An 18,874-nucleotide genomic window follows, 5' to 3' on the forward strand; every position below is an offset into this window, starting at 1 on the left:
TGGGCAAGGCTTGCTGGCCACAGCCAGAGAGACTGGAGAAGAGGTACTTGCTGGGGCCTGGGAGCAAAAAGGGGCAACTCTGGTGCCAGACTGGCAGAAAAGGAGGTGTAAGGAAGTTTGAGAGTGGGAAGATTTAAGACTGGTTGGGGGATTACAGGTATTGAATTTGGGGTGTCCTCATGGAAAAAGGAGTTTTGGGACACTAGGGAATAGAAGACAGCAGCTCTGGGTTGGGAAGCATTGACTGTGCCGGGCAGGAGGACCTGGGCATCGGTGGCTGTTATGCGGGGTGGTTTGATGGACACAGCAGCCTGGTGCTTCAGGGAGGAGGAGAAGTACTGGGGCTACATGAAGATCCCATGTTTTATGGCAGGGAAACATGCAGAAACTGCCTTTTCTTTTTCTGTTCTTGGGCATACGTTAGCCATAGGCATATGCTAGGACTCCTCCCCTCCTTCTCATGCACCAAACCAGGCTCTTTCGTTTGCTATCTTTCTAGCCCATGAACCTTGGCTGCAGGGGACCACATCAACGGAAGAGGTGGAGTTGCCCCCTCCTGAGCCTTGCCAACCCCATGGGCTGATGGGGAAGGCAGGTGAGTGAGCTGGATTTGAATTACAAATATTAGACAGTAACTAGTTCACTGACCATCATTTTCAGAAATTACAGTCAATTTGCCTTTTTACTGCTATTTTAAGAGATTCCAGTCTTCCCATTTCCCTCAAATGCAGCTGTGCACACCACTGATTCAGCAAGTCTCACGGGGGTTTCAAATGAACAGTTGGGTGGGACAGGCAGGGACACCATCAAACAGATCAGCCACTGATACACAATAGAAATTATTTCCATCATGGATGAGGCAGATTTTTAACAGCTATTTTTAACCTCTAACTTCCCTCCTAAACGCACTGCTAGGTAACAGTAAAATGCATTAATAATAACTAATATTAAAATAAACCTATTAATTAGAAACAAAATGAATCACCCTAGTTTAAATCTCTTTAGATGGAGCAAGTGCAGAATCCACGTCTCCCACTTCTGGCTGAGTGTTCCAGCTTTGCACTACAGAGCTCTACTCCACCCTTCGGAAAAGCATGAGCCTTGCTCGCCTCCTACAAGAAATATTTGTAGATCTCTGCCTGGGTCTCAAGCAGAGAGGCATCTCCCTTGCAGCTGTCCTTCAAGTGTCTAAAGCCATCCCCTGCCTTGTCTTCATGTTTCAGGTAGCTGACCTCCTCTGCCTGTCTCCAGCCACGCTCAAACTGACTCTTGCTGTTGCCACTCACCTTCATTCTTCGAAATGAATTTCAGGTATTTCAGCCTTCTTTGCAAACCAGTTGAGAAAGGGACCTGAAAAGGAGGAGAAATCTCAAGGGCAGCGCAGACATGGTTTGAAGGGACCCTGGGCAGAAGACAGCATGCACAAGGTGGAGCTAGGAACCTGCACTCCAGCAGTTATCATGGCATGAAACTACTTCGGGAATAACGCTGAGACTTCTATTGAGAAATAGTAACGTGGTTAACTTCTGTGAGATGGTCCCTGAGAAAGAGTTAAAAGTAACTGCAGGACTTCCACGGGACTAAGAAGTTGTAATTTTGATTAAGAGCTGAATGTCACTTAAAGGACTATCAGGGACACGTTTCTGATAAAGTACCTCATTGTATCAGTGGCAGAGGTTTCCCTTGACACAGCAAAATGGACATTCCTCCAAGCTGCAGGTACTCCTGTCTTGCCAGGCCACCCACACGCATTGCTGCTGGACCACGACTGATTTTGATAGAGGACTGTGGTGTGGTAGCAAGGACGCTCTCACCGCTGCAGGGAAGCAGAGGACACCAACCTTAGCTGTTGCCCAGCATTTTAGACGACATCTCTTAGCATCTTGTTCCTAAAATAGGCTCCATGGTGAGAGACCAACACCTACTCCATGTCTTAGCACGGGACTGAAGATCAGCTCCAAGAAGGTGTCAGGACAGAAGTGGTGATGGGTGCCCCAGCACCTCTGCTAGGAGAAACACAGATAGGCCAGTGGTGTCAGTGATGAAGTTACGTGCTTCAGGCTCCTTCTGCTCCTATTTAAGAGATGCCAAACCCACCCGCACTGAAATGCCACCTAACACTCAAACGATTGGGACAATATTTACTAGCTCAGGGATTGCTGAAACAGAATATACAATTTCTTCCAGAAGCTCAGCACACACACTGTATACAACAACAGTAGAAAAAAATCTGTTATGGGAACGTTTGACTGCTAATAGGCTCATTTTTCAGACAAGCAAAGTACCCACTGCTTTAAAGAAAAAAAGTATTGGGTTAGGCCCCAGTTGTCCTAGTTAATTTGGACAGAAAAAAATTTCAATTTTGATGACAGAGAAAATTTGGAGTCAATTCCTCAACATACTGAAGTTAATGGCAAACTCTTTTCATCTTAGTCATTTTGTCATGCGCAGCTAATTCCTGACATGCAACTTGTGCGACGTACTATTGGGCACATTTGACAATAGAGGTTAATTTCTTTTGCATGTTTAGGTATTTACATTCCTTCCCTCCCTATGAAAAATAAAGATGCAGAGAAGTATGTCAGCATTCAAGAACAAGAAGCACGTTTCACTGTCACATTAAGACAACTTTTGTTTAGCAGACTACAACTCTGGGGTTTGGTTTGGGTCATTGATTGAAATCCAGTGCAACAAATTCTTACAGCACTAATTGTTAGCACAGGCGTAAAATGTTAAGTAAGAAGGACTAAAGGCAGCTCAGGCATACCAGAGCTCTTTCCAAGAAGACAAATTACAGCTATTATTTTATATCAATGAACTGTAATAATCTTGAATTCCCTGCACTGCAAGGAAAATTTGTGATAATGAACTCTTCTCTTATCTACCTTACCTTCTAGCCTGCGATAATCAGGGTACTTCTTTCATAGAGAAGGGGACATTCCTCATGTCAGCTTTGCTCATACGAATTTATTTAACAAAATACATTTTTAAAATCAGTCTTCCAGTCAGACAATATGTTTATTATGATTAATGCTCAAGTAGAGTTGTTTACCATGCATGTCTAAAAATAATGTGATTTTAAAAATAACGTTTCCCACAGAAGTTAACATTTGGACTTCAGAAACAGGGTATAAAGTCTGAATCCATGACTCGCCCTTTGCACAGCTGATCTTTGCAGAGCAGAGAAAGTTTTAACTAAAGTAGTTGCTGCCTTTAGTTTCTTGATCATTTTTTAAAAATCAGTTTCACCTCTGGCTTTCTGTGCTAGCATGAAGCTGACTCCTCTGCAACCTCTTAGACTTGTTCAGTGCTTAAGTCCCACCTGGGTGGGAGTAGCTTGGAGTTTCCATTTGGAACTAGCAGGAGGTGACGCTGGATGAAAGCAAGGGTAATCCTCTCAGCATGCAATTCAGAAGCAATTCTAAGCGAGTCTCAAAAGATTAAATCAGCTGAAGAAATGGATCATCTAGAGGTTGGTCCTGTGCTATTGTGTTTAAAAGTCTGTCTGCGCTGCCTCTCCCACTTGATCTGTGAAGCAGGTGTGAGTGCTCAGCGCGGGCCCAGCACGGCGCTGTCGCTGGCCTCTGCATGCAGGCTGCGGAGGCAGCCATGCCCACCCCGGCAGACCCTTGCTTACCAGGCTACGGTTCTGCTTTCCTGGTAAAAGGGTTACATGGTAGCCTCAGGAGGGGAAAAAATGGCAGAAAACTCCTTTTTGTTTCTGACAGCCACCTGCTCATACATTCCCATCAGCCCCATTTGTCAGTGCACAGCACAAGGAATGGGGGTTACTGGTCCCTGCTTCCTCCAGCACAGCCCAGGACCTCAGTTCTGCGCCACATTGTCTCCAACCAAGTGCTACAGCTACCCAAAAGGGAGGGGTACAGCATCCAAGGCGGTTAGCCTCTAGGATGTTCCCAAAAAGCACACCACTTATTGTCAAGTTGGAAGGGACCCCTAAGGATCATCGAGTCCAACTCCCTGCTCCTCGCAGGACTACCTAAAACTAAATCGTATGACTAAGAGCATCGTCCAGATGCTCCTTGAACTCCGACAGGCTTGGTGCCGTGACCACCCCCCTGGGGAGCCTGTTATGGATACTAAGACAAAATTGCCTTAAAAATTACTGTAGGAAGGAAAAATGTGTGCAAAGACTTTTGAGATACTGTGCCCATGTGTCTAAATTTCTGTGTTCTAGACTATGGAAGACAAAGTGGCAGGAGCAGGATCAGCAGGGGGAAATGCTGGTTTTCGGGAACAGTGATAGCCATTTCCTCTCTCAGTGATCCCTGGTCATTATCCCATTTTTCCATCCTTGACTACTCGATTCATCCTAGGTAGAAAATGATAAAAATGAAACTTCAAGAAGAGGCAGCAAGAACACCTACAGAGAGATTTATGTTGGGGTTTCAGTCTCCTAGACAAAGCTTGCTGGGATCTTTTGAAACAAACAGCAAGCTGCTTCTCTGCCTCCTCCGACTGACAAACCTACGATCCAGCTCCTGCCTCTCCACCCTCTGCATCAATACTGCCCCTGTGCGTATTTCACACAGTAGGTAAGACTAGGCTCCTGAAAGAGCAGGCAATTTGTACATGCTGTAATTATGCCCCCTCTACCATTCTTGTGCTCTTCTTTGTAATGGATTTAAGTACTCATTTCCACTACCATTGACTAATTTAATGGTTTTCTAGGATCTCTGACAGTGAAGACACTCTCACTCTGACAAGCTACCAGTGCTGTGGATTTGGGTGACAAGAGCAGATGGAAGAAAAAAAAAAATCCATCTTCCAGACTTCTTCAGTTTTAAGGAGACCAGTTGAGCATGAAGCAGGCCAGCACCATCCTACTGAGAATGAATCTGAAGGCAAGCTGTGAATTAACACCCTACATGGGATGGTCAAGTTCCTGAGAACAGCAGTGACACTACCTCTTTGATTAATGCTGCCTTTTGTACATTTTAAAGGCGATGAGTTAGCAATAACTAGTGAGATTCTTCCTTTATTAATTACTAGAGGGAGGGCCCTAGCTTCCAAAAAACTGCCATTATGTATAACTAGCTCTGACATAAAATCCCTAAATACTAAACCCTTTCCTGCTAGAAAATAAAAGGGGGGGGGGTGTGAGATTGGGAACAGTATTTAATTCACTTTATCTTTAAATACTATCTAGTAATAGCCTGAATTAGTAGAGTGAAGTAACAAAGGGCATTAAATTCAGTCATGTTTAGGGTACCATAGCACATAGGCATAACGAGTGAAAGACTTGCAGCACAAAGTGGTAGAGATGGGGGTGGTTGGGTTTTTTATTATTTTGTGGGGCTGTTTTTTTTCTTTTTTGTTGTTGTTTGTGTGTGTATGGTTTTTTTAAACTTCAGTGGCTCCTTTAGTCTTACAAGGGGGGAGTATATTCCACCTTTCTGAAAGACAGTCTACATCAAAGCAAATGAATGCCAATGAATGCACATACCTAGGTAGTCACAGACAGTGTAAAACACTAATTCAGCATTTAATTTGTTGTTCATATTTTTACAATTTATTTTGCCATTTTAAAAATGTCACATATCGTTTTAAGAGGTGAAAGAATATTTGTTAAAAATTGAAACCTTACCCTTGGTTAAACCACAGTCAAAGGAATAATCTTTACCTAAACAGCATTATGTATGTTGAAAGCATCAGCCAGCAAGTGGCCTTGCTTTATATAGGTATATTCCTTCTAAACAAAATGTTCCATGTTGTCAAACTGATTTACAAGCAACACAAAAGTATTGCTCATCCACAATTTCAATGCAACTGCTTACAAACAAGAGTTGGAAAGCATTCTGTGTCAGCACACCACAGAAGACAGCATGGCTAAAATAAAAGAAACCAGACAAACAGCGAGATATATAAATCAGTAGGCAGAACATACATGCTCAAACTGGAACTTGCCACACCATGGAAGAAACATCTTTTGCTTACAGCCTTGCCCATGAACAATCAAAAAGCAAGCATGCAACATCCACATTCTCTCTTCTTAATGTCAGCTTACAAACACTGCCAAGCGACTATGATCTTATACATCTTCCCAGGCAACTTGTTGTCTTTCTGAAAGGCTAATGTATTTTGTATGGATCTAAAGATGGATTTGTGGCTATCAAAAAAATCCATCTGGTTTCTAAAACTGAATAAACATTGTTCTTTAGTTCACTGTAGTTTATATTAATAGCAAAATATGATATTTGACTTTGAACTAGACCCATATGCAATCAAGCATGGACAAGTAGACAACATTTGCAACATCACTGGCATCACGACACAACATTCTGTGTACGACTTCGGGCATCAGAGTTAGAACATCATGTCATCTAGTCCATCCTCCATGAACTTTTTGTAAATTGCCATAAACTTTGCTACAAATGCTTCCAGATGATAAATGGCTTTGCTGCCCAGTTGCAGGCGGTGTTCATAGAAGGCTGCCATCTGTGCAACTTCTCCTTTCAGTTGTCCATCACAGTTATTTAGAAGTTCTGTCAGGAGGCCCTAAAAGGGGAAAAAACAGGACAGTATTTGAAAAATTATATGTTTTTTGTTAAAAGGATAACCTCATTTCTCTGAAAATAGCCAAGCTATGACCAATAGTTCACTCATGAATCCAACAGAAAAGACATTGAAGACTCATTACCCCAGCTATTTGACAGAACTAGATTCATGGAACCATGTCTTTTCAGAACCTTCCTTCAAGATAAATTCCTCATGTCAAAATAGATGTTACCTATTGTGTTCTTAGATGGAAAAACCATGTATTGGAACTACTTACACCTTAATAAAGAAAATAAATTAACTTCACCTCCAAATACTATAACCTCTACTGCATGCAGGCACATGGCTCTGGGGAGAATTTTCACCAAGATAGCAAGTGTATTAAAACCACTTACTTCCTATCTCAACAGTATTGAGCACAAAGAGAAACAACATTAATAAATAACAAGGTAAGGGCTTATTTAAAACTTAAGTATATCTTTTTACGTTTACGTACATACGTATGTGTAGACACACACAAGATACTTTACAACAATACTTCTGTCATTACAAAAACCAAAAATGCATTATTTTAGATGCGAGACAGCAGTAAAATCATTGCAAATCCATCTCTATTAAAACGGTCAGGAATAAGTGAGAATTATCTCTAGACCGTTTCAAGTTTATGAAGGCGGAGTGGGTAGAGAACATGGACCTCTGGCCTGACAACAACAGTCCTCAAACAGGGCAATGCAGGATCCACTAACCTACCATAAGAAAGGAAGGCGAAAGAAACATCTAACTACCAAAACTGGCAGAAAGCAGAAATCAGTTAATGTGAAATTTATTATCTTGTAATTATGTCTGATGGCAAGGTCCACCTACGGTAAGTTGCAAACATTAGCAGATGACACCCAGTTGGGCAGGAGTGTTGATCTGCTGGAGGGTAGGAAGGCTCTGCAGAGGGACCTGGACAGGCTGGATCGATGGGCCGAGGCCAACTGTATGAGGTTCAACAAGGCCAAGTGCCGGGTCCTGCACTTCAGCCACAACAACCCCAGGCAACGCTACAGGCTTGGGGAAGAGTGGCTGGAAAGCTGCCCGGAGGAAAAGGACCTGGGGGTGCTGGTTGACAGCCGGCTGAACATGAGCCGGCAGTGTGCCCAGGTGGCCAAGAAGGCCAACAGCATCCTGGCCTGTATCAGAAATAGTGTGGCCAGCAGGAGTAGGGAGGTGATCGTGCCCCTGTACTCGGCACTGGTGAGGCCACACCTCGAATACTGTGTTCAGTTTTGGGCCCCTCACTACAAGAAGGACATGGAGGTGCTGGAGCGTGTCCAGAGGAGGGCAACAAAGCTGGTGAAGGGCCTGGAGCACAAGTCTTATGAGGAGCGGCTGAGGGAACTGGGGTTGTTTAGTCTGGAGAAAAGGAGGCTGAGGGGAGACCTCATCACACTCTACAACTACCTGAAAGGAGGTTGTAGCGAGGTAGGTGCTGGTCTCTTCTCCTAAGTAACTAGCGATAGGACGAGAGGAAATGGCCTCAAGTTGCGCCAAGGGAGGTTTAGGCTGGACATTAGGAGAAATTTCTTTACTGAAAGAGTGGTCAGGCCTTGGAACAGGCTGCCCAGGGAAGTGGTTGAGTCACCATCCCTGGAAGTATTTAAAAGACGTGTAGATGAGGTGCTTAGGGACATGGTTTAGTGGGCATGGTGGTGTTGGGTTGACGGTTGGACTCGATGATCTTAGAGGTCTTTTCCAACCTTAATGATTCTATGATTCTATGACTGAGGATCATGAGAAGTGAATGCTATGTATCAGTGTTTGCAGGAACAAGGTCTTAATTACTGCTTCAGAGCAATAACCTGGACTATTTGGTTACTCCAATGGAAAGAAAGACAAGAGAAAAGTATCTTTTGGTCACTCATGTCTATTTGGAGAGGACACAGCTTTTTATCAATGTTTGGATAATTTGTGATGTTTTGGTGTGTTTTTTTTTTAAACTCAAATTGAGACTGTCATAGCATTAATATTTGTAACACATTAAGAGCTAGATAGCTGAATTACCTTCATTATAATCTCAGGAGGAATGCAGTGTGTCAGGAGTTCATAAAGCCGTCCACGGACCTCTAAAAGCCTGTTGGAAAGACACCACAAAATATCAGAAGTATGTCCCCAAAGCATACTAATGTGTTTTCACTATTTGTGAAATTACTCCAGGAAAAAAGTCAACTCAAGCAAAGGTTTTTTTTCTGTTTTTGGTTTTGCATGTTACTTTAAACCTAAAAGCATTGCACAAGTCAGTCTGTTTCAATTCAAATGCTACATATCACCTTTTATTCAAAACAGTAAGATAATCACCTTTTATTCAAAACAGTAAGATAAGTTACATATACTCTAGTTACAATGGCCTCAGTTAATCTAGAAGCAACAAGGCTATTAGAATTTGTCTCAGGCTTGTCTCCCTTTAATTCCTCTTCATATCTAAATTATTCTTCATGCTTAAGATTAGTGAGAAGATACCACAAAATTGATTAGAGCCAAAAGATTCGTTTACGCTGCTTTTCTGTTTTTATTGTTTACAAGAGGGGGTAAGATGATTAGGTGGCAGAAAGTGACAGTTATCAATTCTCAACTTTTGATATTGGGAGGTCAGAGGCTACAAGCATTTAAATTAAATACAAAATTTTAAGTGACATCTCATGTAATATATGGAACAGACTAAAAGGATCAGGCTGTGCATATGACAGAGATGGATAAAGGGGGCATCTCCTAATGTACTTTAAAAAAGCCATGATTTCTCATTTCCAATTCTTTTACAAAGGTACGATATGTTAAAGATGGTGAAACAGAAGCCTTAAATGAAACAAACAACCCCACACACACACACACAAACACCCCCCTCAAAAAAAAAAGACAGACAGCATAATATGCAACTAAGCTTATGCTCACTTTTAATTACAGCTTCAACAGAGAAAAGCAACAATTGTTTCAGTTCCTGAAGCTCATTCAGCCTCCTCTGGTAATTTTAAAGCTCACTTCCTCTGGCTGCAAAGTACCAGCTCCAGTAGAAATGCCAGAAAATTACATATAACTAAAGAAAAGATGCTACATTTTTAAATGTAACTTTTTTTTTTAGGTTCAAGACGTTGTGGTTTAACCCCAGCCAGCAAATAAATCCCACGCAGTCGCTCGCTCACACACCCCACACAGCCCCCCCACACCTTCCGGTGGGATGGGGGAGAGAATCGGGAGGGCACAAGTAGGAAAGCTCCCGGGTTGAGATAAAAACAGTTTAATAATTGAAATAAAACGAAGTAGAACAATAATAATAACAATGAGAACAACAACAATAACAGAATACACAAAGCAGGCGATGCACAATGCAATCGACCGCCAACCGCGTGTCACAAACGGGGGGCGAGCCCCCCCCCACACCTGGTTTTTATACTGAGCATGATGTCACATGGTATAGAGCACCCCATTGGCCAGCTGGGTCCACCACCCGGGCTGTGCTCCCCGCTCCCGGTGCAAGCACCACCCAGCAACAGCCAAAGCATCAATGGGCCATCAACGCTCCTTTCACACCAAACCCAAAACACAGCACACCTCCCAAGCTACTGGGAAGAAAGTTAACTCTGTCCCAGCCGGAACCAGGACATGAGAGTACACCAAAAACATAATTTGTAGCTGCAAGTAAGTGTATTCACCTACCTTTGTGGTGTCTGTTGACCGACAATAGCATTTGCAGTTTCTCTCAAATAAACTTCCCAGTCCATCTCAGGAATGTCTTGATCAGCAGTAAAAGGATACCTACATAATAATAATATTTTTAAAAAATTAAAATCAAAGCAAATGTCACCTATTCTAACAAGGCCTCAGAAGTAAGTTTATTTATGTGTCCGAGAGTATAATTTACATTAATTTTTAGCAGTGACTTACTGTTGTACTCTGCAGGACTCACACATAAGTAGTGCCTTCCGAAGATTCCTGCCAGATTTCTCTGCAAGCCTTTGAGCCAGTTCCTGAGGAAGAGTCAGGCCTTCTTTCTTACACACACTGGACAAGACATGGCAGATCTAGACGGGAAACAGCAGGGAGTGCAACACTTAGCAAACAGTTTAGCACCTACAGATTCTACTGTCTGAAACTGGACATTTCTGGACTAGAGATGGACCAGTCTTTCATAAAACATGCTTGACAAGTCACCCACCAGAAAGAAAAACTAGCTCACTTTGTGAAAGTAAAATATCTCATAAGTTCACAGCAAGAACTTATCTAGTAAGAAGTTTTAAATAACTTATTTTTGCTTCTGTTTCAACATACGTCTTCAATGCTGGGAGCAGGCACTCGTACAGCCAGGCATCTGCTTTGAATAGGTCCTATAATTTTTGACATGGAGTTGCAGCACAGGATCAACCTGCAGGTCGCCATGTACTTCTCCATTGTTCTTCGCAAAGCATGCTGAGCATCTTTAGTGAGTTTGTCAACTTCCGTTAACAGCACCACTGAAAAAGGTTTAAAAATAGTGGGGGTTTTTGTTAATATCAAATCTTTCTAAGAAAATGAGTACTTTGATATACAAGCGATAATACCAAAATAAACGATACAAGCAGAAAAAGGCAGCATGATTCTCACAGGCAGGAAAATAAAGATTAAGACAACCTGCGTGCCTTTTTGACTGTATAATCTTCTGCTCCTGCACATCCTATATTAACGTCATGGACTGTCAATTTCTTCAGAGCAGGGCCTGCAACACTTCAGTGCCAAGAAATAATCCAGGTAGGTGTAGAAGCTTTCACTTTGATAGTACAGTAACTTTTTAAAGGAATTTTTAAGTAAGAAATGCAAAACAATTTATAGCATAAGGACATATCAAAAAGCAAAAGTTTCTTGAAGACTCCCCTCAATACATTTTATATTTAAAAGCCAATATCTTAGCTTAACAAAGGAGTAGTAGAAAGCTGCCTTGTTATTGTAGCTGCAGCGCTTTTCCACGGTCTTTTAAAGAAAAAAAAAAAGAAAAAGGTATTTCAAAATGCTTCAGAACAACCAGGAGACACCTGACCAGCTACCTTCTGCAGGTTTCTCCATAGGCAACTCATAGATGGCTCATTTCAGTACTCTGAATGGTCCAGTGAGAACAGTGTGGAGGAACAAGGCAGTCCATTACTCTTCTCCAATTTCTCTTCTGGTTATATATGCAGCCTAAGGAGACCAGCCAGTTTACCAGATATTTTGAGGTGCATGTATGACTGCAGATGTAAGGTTATATACACCAATAACTGGTAGAGCCAATCAGTGTCTAGCAGCTTAGGTGAAATATAGTATTTCTTGAGAACAGTGAAGAAAACGAGAAAAAGTACTAAATCCATTACTATTTTCAACTAATTTCTGCTCTACTCTATCTGTCAAGATTTCCTCTCTCCTTCAATCTTTTGTTATATAGTTCTGATTTTGCTTTCAATTTAGCCATGGGGAGGAAAAATAAACCAGTTGTAGCAACATGTGTCTTGGAAAACTCAATGAAAGCCTTCTTCATTTTCTTAACCAGTGTCCTTCTGTACACTATCGATAAAATGCTTCTAAACTTTCTGCCTAAGATAGCTGCTTATTTGTAGCGTTTTGGGGGATGAGCTAACACCTAGCTTACACAGCGCCATTTGCCGTAAGATTATCCTGCCCCTCAACTCAATATTAAGCCTCAGTAGCTCATAACTCAGCTACTACTGTAGATCATTAAACTACGTTACAGTGCATTTCAATGGTAGACTTGGGAAAAAGACAGCAAGAATCCCAGCTCCCTCTGCCCAGCCACAATCATTCAACTACACCCTGTCCTCCTAAGAAACCAACACAAGAGAACCTAATACTGAGTATTTAACCACTCAAGATATTTCCACAGTGGAAGAAAAATGGGAGGTTGTTTAATTTGGGAAAGGTTCATGTGTGCCCTCATGCAATATACAGGTACAAACAAAACAGTCAGCTGAAATCTCTGGAAAACAAGTTTAAGTAGTACTTTGACTGGTTTTAACTGTTTTTACTCACCTTTAAAGTCTCGTTGAGTACTTGTCTCAAGCTGTTGGGATTGTGCTACTGTCTTCAAGAGTTCCTGAATTACTACACGGTCATTGTTTCCTGCATCACTGGACCAGGAGTTTGAATAAAACTTGTTTTAAAACAACAACTTCATACTGCGTATAAAATACATCCTCCTAAGCAGCCCCTTGGTCAACTGACTAAACAAAAATGACAAAAGAATTCAGAAGCTGTTGAGGTTAGAATTAAGCTCAACACACATACTTTGTTGAAAGTTACCTTTCCAATAATAAAAACAACCTAAAGCTTACGCAGGTACAGCTGGATTAGTAGCACTGTATTGGGAAGCAGTGAAACCGTTGTCAAATGGTTTATTAACTCTTTAAAATACAACTTATTTTTCTGGTATGAGAAATGTAAACTTTTGTTACTTGCGATTTGGGCAAAGACACATAATGTGAACATTTTTACCCATTATGGGAAGAAAAATTAAGTCTAACCACATAATAGGATACCTGACTGAAAGGACTGATGTAAATGCATAGGTCTTTCTCCCCTGAAAATTAGATGTCATGCTATGAATAACCTATACGCTTAATGTAAATTTGAATGGCAGACACAGTGAGGTTAAAGAGTTACTAGTAAAAGATTGATACTCAGATATTATTACAGCACAAGATGGTTAACTTTCTTCCTCTTAGAAGGCAGGAAAACATGGGAAAATACTAGATTTCCTTCCTGCCTCTTCTCCTTACTATCCCTAGAGTAGCACTGCACAGCTTTCTCAGTCCCCAGGTTAGCAGCTCAGCTAGCTTGAGTCAGATTTGACAACCACTGGGGACTGACCTGCAAGCTAGATTACTGAAAAAGCAAAGAAAAAGAAAGGAAAACCCCACACTCTTTAGCATCCCCAGACTATTGCCTTCACAGAGGCAGCAGTAGGTCTGCAATATTTCACTGAAAATCAAATGAAAAAGGCATTTGTCTGTCCTGTTCTAGTCACCACTCAACCAGACCTTCCCCACACTTGCCAAGGAGAAGGCAGCAGAATGTACAGAAGCATATTAGCTCAACAGTTCACAATCTGCTGAATAGGCTACGCTGACTTTGACTGCGGAGATCTGTCCTTCAGCAAGGGAGCAGACCTGTGATTACAGCACAAAAAACAAAAAGCAAAGTGAAACAAGCCAGATCTACTTATGAGCTAGGCCAGTTTTTGGAAATGGAAAGTGATTAAAATAGTTTCCTAATATTTAAAGATAAATTATTCTCTGCAATAACAGAGAACCCAGAGTGGTGAAAGATTATTCTTGATATTATGTGACCACACCAAACATTCCAGGAAAACAATGAACAAAGGCAGTTACCACACAAATGTTTAATTTTTGTTGTTCCTTATTCTTTCATTACCCACTTACTCAGGAGAACCCATTTTAAAGCATCTACCCAAGCTAGGCAAGTGACCAGCAGACAACGCTTTGGAATTCAGACAATATCCTCCTTTTGGAGGAAAAAGAACAGCTCTGTCTAATAAAGTTCCATAATAAATTCAATGTCTGCAGAGTCCTTTCGAGAAGTTAATTTCCGTTCCCTGTTAGCCATTTATCATGTTCCATGTTACTCAGGATGCACAACATGGTTTCACAGTATTATAATTCAGTCAAGCTTCACAGACTATAGCACAGCACACGCAGGTTCACTGTCTGGTCAGACATAAACATGACAATTGCTTGATCAATTAAAGCCTATGAATCAATATATTAATTCTTATCAAAACTCAGTACTACTATTATATACAATAACCAATACAGCAGTTCTACACCTTCAGGATTTTTATATTTAAAGTAAAATACAATTATTTTATATGTTTCAAGCTCAAAGTACACTACGGAGAGTAATAGAAGAAGTATTAGTAGTATTAGGTTACCAGAGCAGAAGATTGAATGGTCAGACATTTTATATCACCAAAATGACATATTCAAACAGTTAATTACCAATAAAAGTCTCAGCTTTAATTATTTGGGTCTGTATTAGAATACCAGCAGATATTCACTAATCAATACACAGAGATGAGCTGGAGAACAAGCTTTTAAAGGAGACATGGTAGATGAGAATAGCTTCTAAAATGCAGAGCAACATGAGAAAAGGTTTAGCAATAAGCACAAAGCTAAAAGTTACTTCAGGGTACACACTGTCTTGTAATTGCAACCCAGACAACAAAGCCAACATAACCAAAGCCTCCCAGTGCACAGTGACATTTACTCTCATGTGATTTAAAGCAACATTAAAGGGTTTCAGGTAAATACAAGTATTTACTTTGGGTCAGTGAACTATCACCAGCAATTTCACAACTGTCAAAGACGACATACAGTACACCATTATAGCTTCTGTCGTTTAAATCAACATCTGACCTCGCTCATGACAGGATTCCCAGTATTTTGTGGTGTTGTTCTTTCCCGTGCTCTAAACTCTTTAAGAGTTACTGGGTAAACCTCGCTTACTTTCAAATCACTTTATTTTTGTAATTGTGAAAGAACTATCAACGTGGGGGTGTTGGTTCCAATAAAAGTTCTCAATTTCAACTTAAATGGTTAAATCTATGAATCCAGAATTGTTTCCGTTACCCAGTCCTCAACATCAGCATGCTTATGTGGCTAGTTAAGCAGAACTTTACTGTCTTTAGTATACAGCAATCCAAATTTTCGTTCATTTAGAGCTGTTCAATCAAAAATCCTCTCCCTGCTCCCACTTGCAGTCCAACCCCATAAACCATTATCTAATTTGCTCAGGCAATAAATTGGGCAACCAGGCCCTTATACACCCAGGTTGAAACCACTCAAAAGATGACCAACAGCTTATATTTGAAGTGGGACATTTTTACTGTACACTTACCTTGGGTTAACTTCAAGGTGATAATTACTTGCAATGGTGCTAATTTCAATTTTCTTTTTAGAAGGTGCCTATGTAGAAAGTAAGCATATTAAATTTCAGAAAGAGTGTTCCAAAAATCTGATGCAAAAGTTTATCTTACAGGTTACAACGGGCTAGGTCACAGGCAAACCAAAAGTCTCCGAGATCAAAAAAACTGCTCAAACACTAGACTTATGCATCTCCTACCCCCCAACCCCACCTCCAAAGGAGGAGTACTGCCACATCATCCAGCCTCTAAAATAATAACAGTAATGCTTATTACAGCAACACATAGTACATATTACTGCATACTCCAGTTACTGAGTTTTGTAACAAGAAATCTTATTATTGGAATCAGCTGTTCAAAATAAGTGATACTTTGTCCCTTCAAAGAAAAGTTTTGGAGGGAAAACCTCTGGACAAGCCTGAAGAGGCTGTTCACTTCTCTTAGCAAAGAATTTCAAGTATATACTCTGTTTAAAGAAAACACTAGTATTTATATTACCACTGAATTTGGGTCTGAACAGTTAAATATATCCTATTTTCTATCATCCAGTCCAAGTATTATATCTGTTCCACTACTAAGAATTAAAACGCAAGCATTAAATAACCTACTTATCAATAAACCTTGACAACCCCTTGCTGGTTAAGCCTTCCATAACAAGGATTTTGAATGGATAATATAACCTTTAATAGTAAACAATTAAATGCCTAAGACCAAGGTAGACAGAATTTAAATTGATTTTTTTTTTTTTTTTGCTAATGCTGAAATTGTCACTATGGGAATGAGAAAAAAAGTTAAAACTTGCATATATGCAAAAAGCAGTGCTAATAATTATAAAAATAAGGGTTATTTTTACAGACAAATGAAATTCTATACATCTAATTGAGAGCTAGTCTATTACAACACATGCTATGGTCCAAAGCCACCTGTTAAAAAACAAAAAAACCAACCACCACCAACAACCAGCCACAGAAAACAACAAAAGCCCCACATCCTCCCACCCATGAAGACCTAAGGAACAAGAACATCTGGCAAAAGGATTTGTTCATGTAACCAAACTAGGCTGATTAATTAAAAAAAGAGCTTGAAGATACTAAGTGCAAAAAGAATTCTTTTTAAAACTCAAATAAATATAAAGGCCTCACAACAGAAACACGTCAGTATATAAATATCCACATGACTTCGTAGCAGATGGGAGATTTCTTTTTTTTACCGTTATGCTCTGATGCTCAATCCTCAGTTTTTCCACTCCTGCACCATATAATTCCCTCAACAAACACATTATTCTTGTCTTTTTTCCAGCTCCTGATGGTCCATACACCAACAGATGTGGGAAGTCGCCACACTGAACCTGAACGCAAAGCAACACGATTAGTTAGCTACAACAATATTTTCCTTTTAAGAGAGTATTCGTCCCTCCATTCTCACCCAAGTTTACATGGAATGACTTCTCCAGCTCAGTCACAACATAGTACCTAGAATTAGAACTGCTGAATTCCTTTCCCACCACAATATTTCCTATAGAACATCATATTTTTCTGAAGACCATTTAACTCCAAACACCTCACCCCTCAAAAAAAAAAAAAAAAAACACAACAAAAAAAAACACCACCCCAAAACAACCCCAAAAAACCAACAAAAAACCACCCCAGCATTTACATACTTTCCAGGGTGTCTAGAGTGACAGCTGCAATAAACACACAGTAAAAAGGATTAAAACAAAGTTTAAAGCAGATATACACACACAGAATTATGTATGTGTATATATATACATATATGTAATTACTTTGTTGTTTCATTTGCAAGCCTTGAATCTGGGCAAACAAGTAATGGATTTCCTGTACTTAAATAAAGTTAGGAGTTTGTTTCTTGAAAAGCTAAAGAGCATGACCTGGAGAACATCTGACCAAACCCCACTGTCAGAATTTAGATTAGTTAGATGCAACAGTCATAGAGAAATGCTCAGAGAGTGAATCAATGCAGCGGTCTAGCGAAGAGAAGTCAGTACACCTGGCAGAGGAAGCAGTCCTTTAACATCCAAGCAATTACATAGTCCTGACTTTTATTCCCAGCTGCTCACCTGAAGCACTTCAGCTAACTGTAAGTAAACAAGGTAAGCCCTATTCTCAGCCAAAACCAGCAGGAAGCACAGAAAAGTTGAGCCACTTATTTCCTCACAGCCTTTTCCTTAGCGTAAAGGCCACGCTCCCAAGCGGGGCACGACGCCAGCGGACCGCTCTCCCACCGGCGGCGCCCGCCAGGGCAGCTCCTCCGAAGGCTCGGGCCTGCACCGAGGGAAAGCTCCCAACCTCTGCCCTGCAGACCCGCTGACGCAGCTTAAGGGCCTCGGAATCCCAGCTCCTGGAGGACCCCCGCTGCGGGGAGGAGAGGGGCCCGGTGGCGGGCTCGCCTCAGGCGGCCCCCGCCGCCACGCCTGGAGGCCGCGGCGGCACCGGGCAGAGCCCGCCAGGGAGGCCGTTAAGGAGGCCGCCAGTGCGGCACGGCGGGCCCGGATGCCCCCTCACCAGGTTGCGGAGCTGCGCCGCCTGCTCGCGGTGGTAGTCCAGCCTGCCGAGGGAGCCGGGACGGTACTTGTCCACCCACAGGCTCATGGCGGTTCAAAAGCGCGCGCCGCCCGCCTCAGCCCCGGCGCGCGCACAGCCCCGGCCCCCAGCAGCGGGAGCACCGGCCGGTACGGCGGCCGCCGAGGGACAAGCTTCATTGGCGTTCGCGGAGGGAGCGGAAGCGCGCTGCTGTCCCGCCCCCACGGCTCCCCGAGGGAACGCCGGAGGCCGTGCCTCAGCCCGGTTCGGCCCCGCCGGACCCGGCCGTGGGGGTCCCGCCGCTGGCCGCTCGGTCCCCCGCCAGCTCTGGGTTTTTTTTCCCCCTCCCAAATGACAGTTTTTCCTTCCGTGACCAGGCAGCTTTTCTGTGAGAAGCTGCAAAACCCGTGCTCGTGCTGCCGGGGCAGCAACTGGCGCTGGCTTTGCTGACGGCTGGCCACGGCGCGGGCTCGTGCTCCTGCGCGTGTGCGGGGCGGGCCTGTGCCCATGGTGAAACCCTGTCATGGCGCCGGGGGGGCAGCCGGCCTGGCCCTGCTAGCACCAGCGCCGGGGCCCGCTGCTGCCCGCTTACGGCAAGCGGATCTCTTGCTATATGCGGCACACTCGTTATTTTTACGAATCTTAACTCATTATTTTTTCCTTACAAATCATAGGCAGATACTTCATGCGAGCGGTGGTGGCGGCAGGGGCAGGCTGACCTCCCGCGGCAGAGCCGGCAGAAGGGGCGTTAGGCGAGGGAGGTGGGACCGGGGTGAGCTCTCCTGGGGATGCCCAACGCCCCGGCCGCCACCACCAGGGTGAGCTGGCGGGAAAGGAAGCGGCAAGGGGCTGACGGAAAAGAGCCCTTCAGGCAGGC

At 42.5% G+C, this 18,874-nt stretch overlaps 1 protein-coding gene across 2 annotated transcripts; it reads right to left on the reverse strand.

The window, feature by feature from the left end:
• Window positions 1–5,178: 5,178 nt before the first annotated feature.
• RFC3 (replication factor C subunit 3) lies at window positions 5,179–18,432 on the reverse strand. Of its 2 annotated transcripts, none has more exons than XM_075139790.1 (9): window positions 17,465–17,619; window positions 16,668–16,805; window positions 15,433–15,500; window positions 12,550–12,647; window positions 10,825–11,006; window positions 10,441–10,577; window positions 10,213–10,311; window positions 8,566–8,635; window positions 5,179–6,519 (listed from the first exon to the last, which is right to left on the reverse strand). In XM_075139790.1, the coding sequence occupies exons 1-9, from the start codon at window positions 17,489–17,491 to the stop codon at window positions 6,328–6,330; spliced, it is 1,011 nt and encodes a 336-aa protein (XP_074995891.1). In that variant the 5' UTR covers window positions 17,492–17,619; the 3' UTR covers window positions 5,179–6,327. The 2 variants fall into 2 exon arrangements, with proteins under 2 accessions (XP_074995891.1, XP_074995890.1); XM_075139789.1 differs by lacking the exon at window positions 17,465–17,619 and adding an exon at window positions 17,980–18,432 and having other exon boundaries at window positions 5,180–6,519.
• Window positions 18,433–18,874: the final 442 nt, after the last annotated feature.

This window comes from Calonectris borealis, chromosome 1 (assembly GCF_964195595.1).
Source record: "Calonectris borealis chromosome 1, bCalBor7.hap1.2, whole genome shotgun sequence".
NCBI classification, from domain to species: domain Eukaryota; kingdom Metazoa; phylum Chordata; class Aves; order Procellariiformes; family Procellariidae; genus Calonectris; species Calonectris borealis.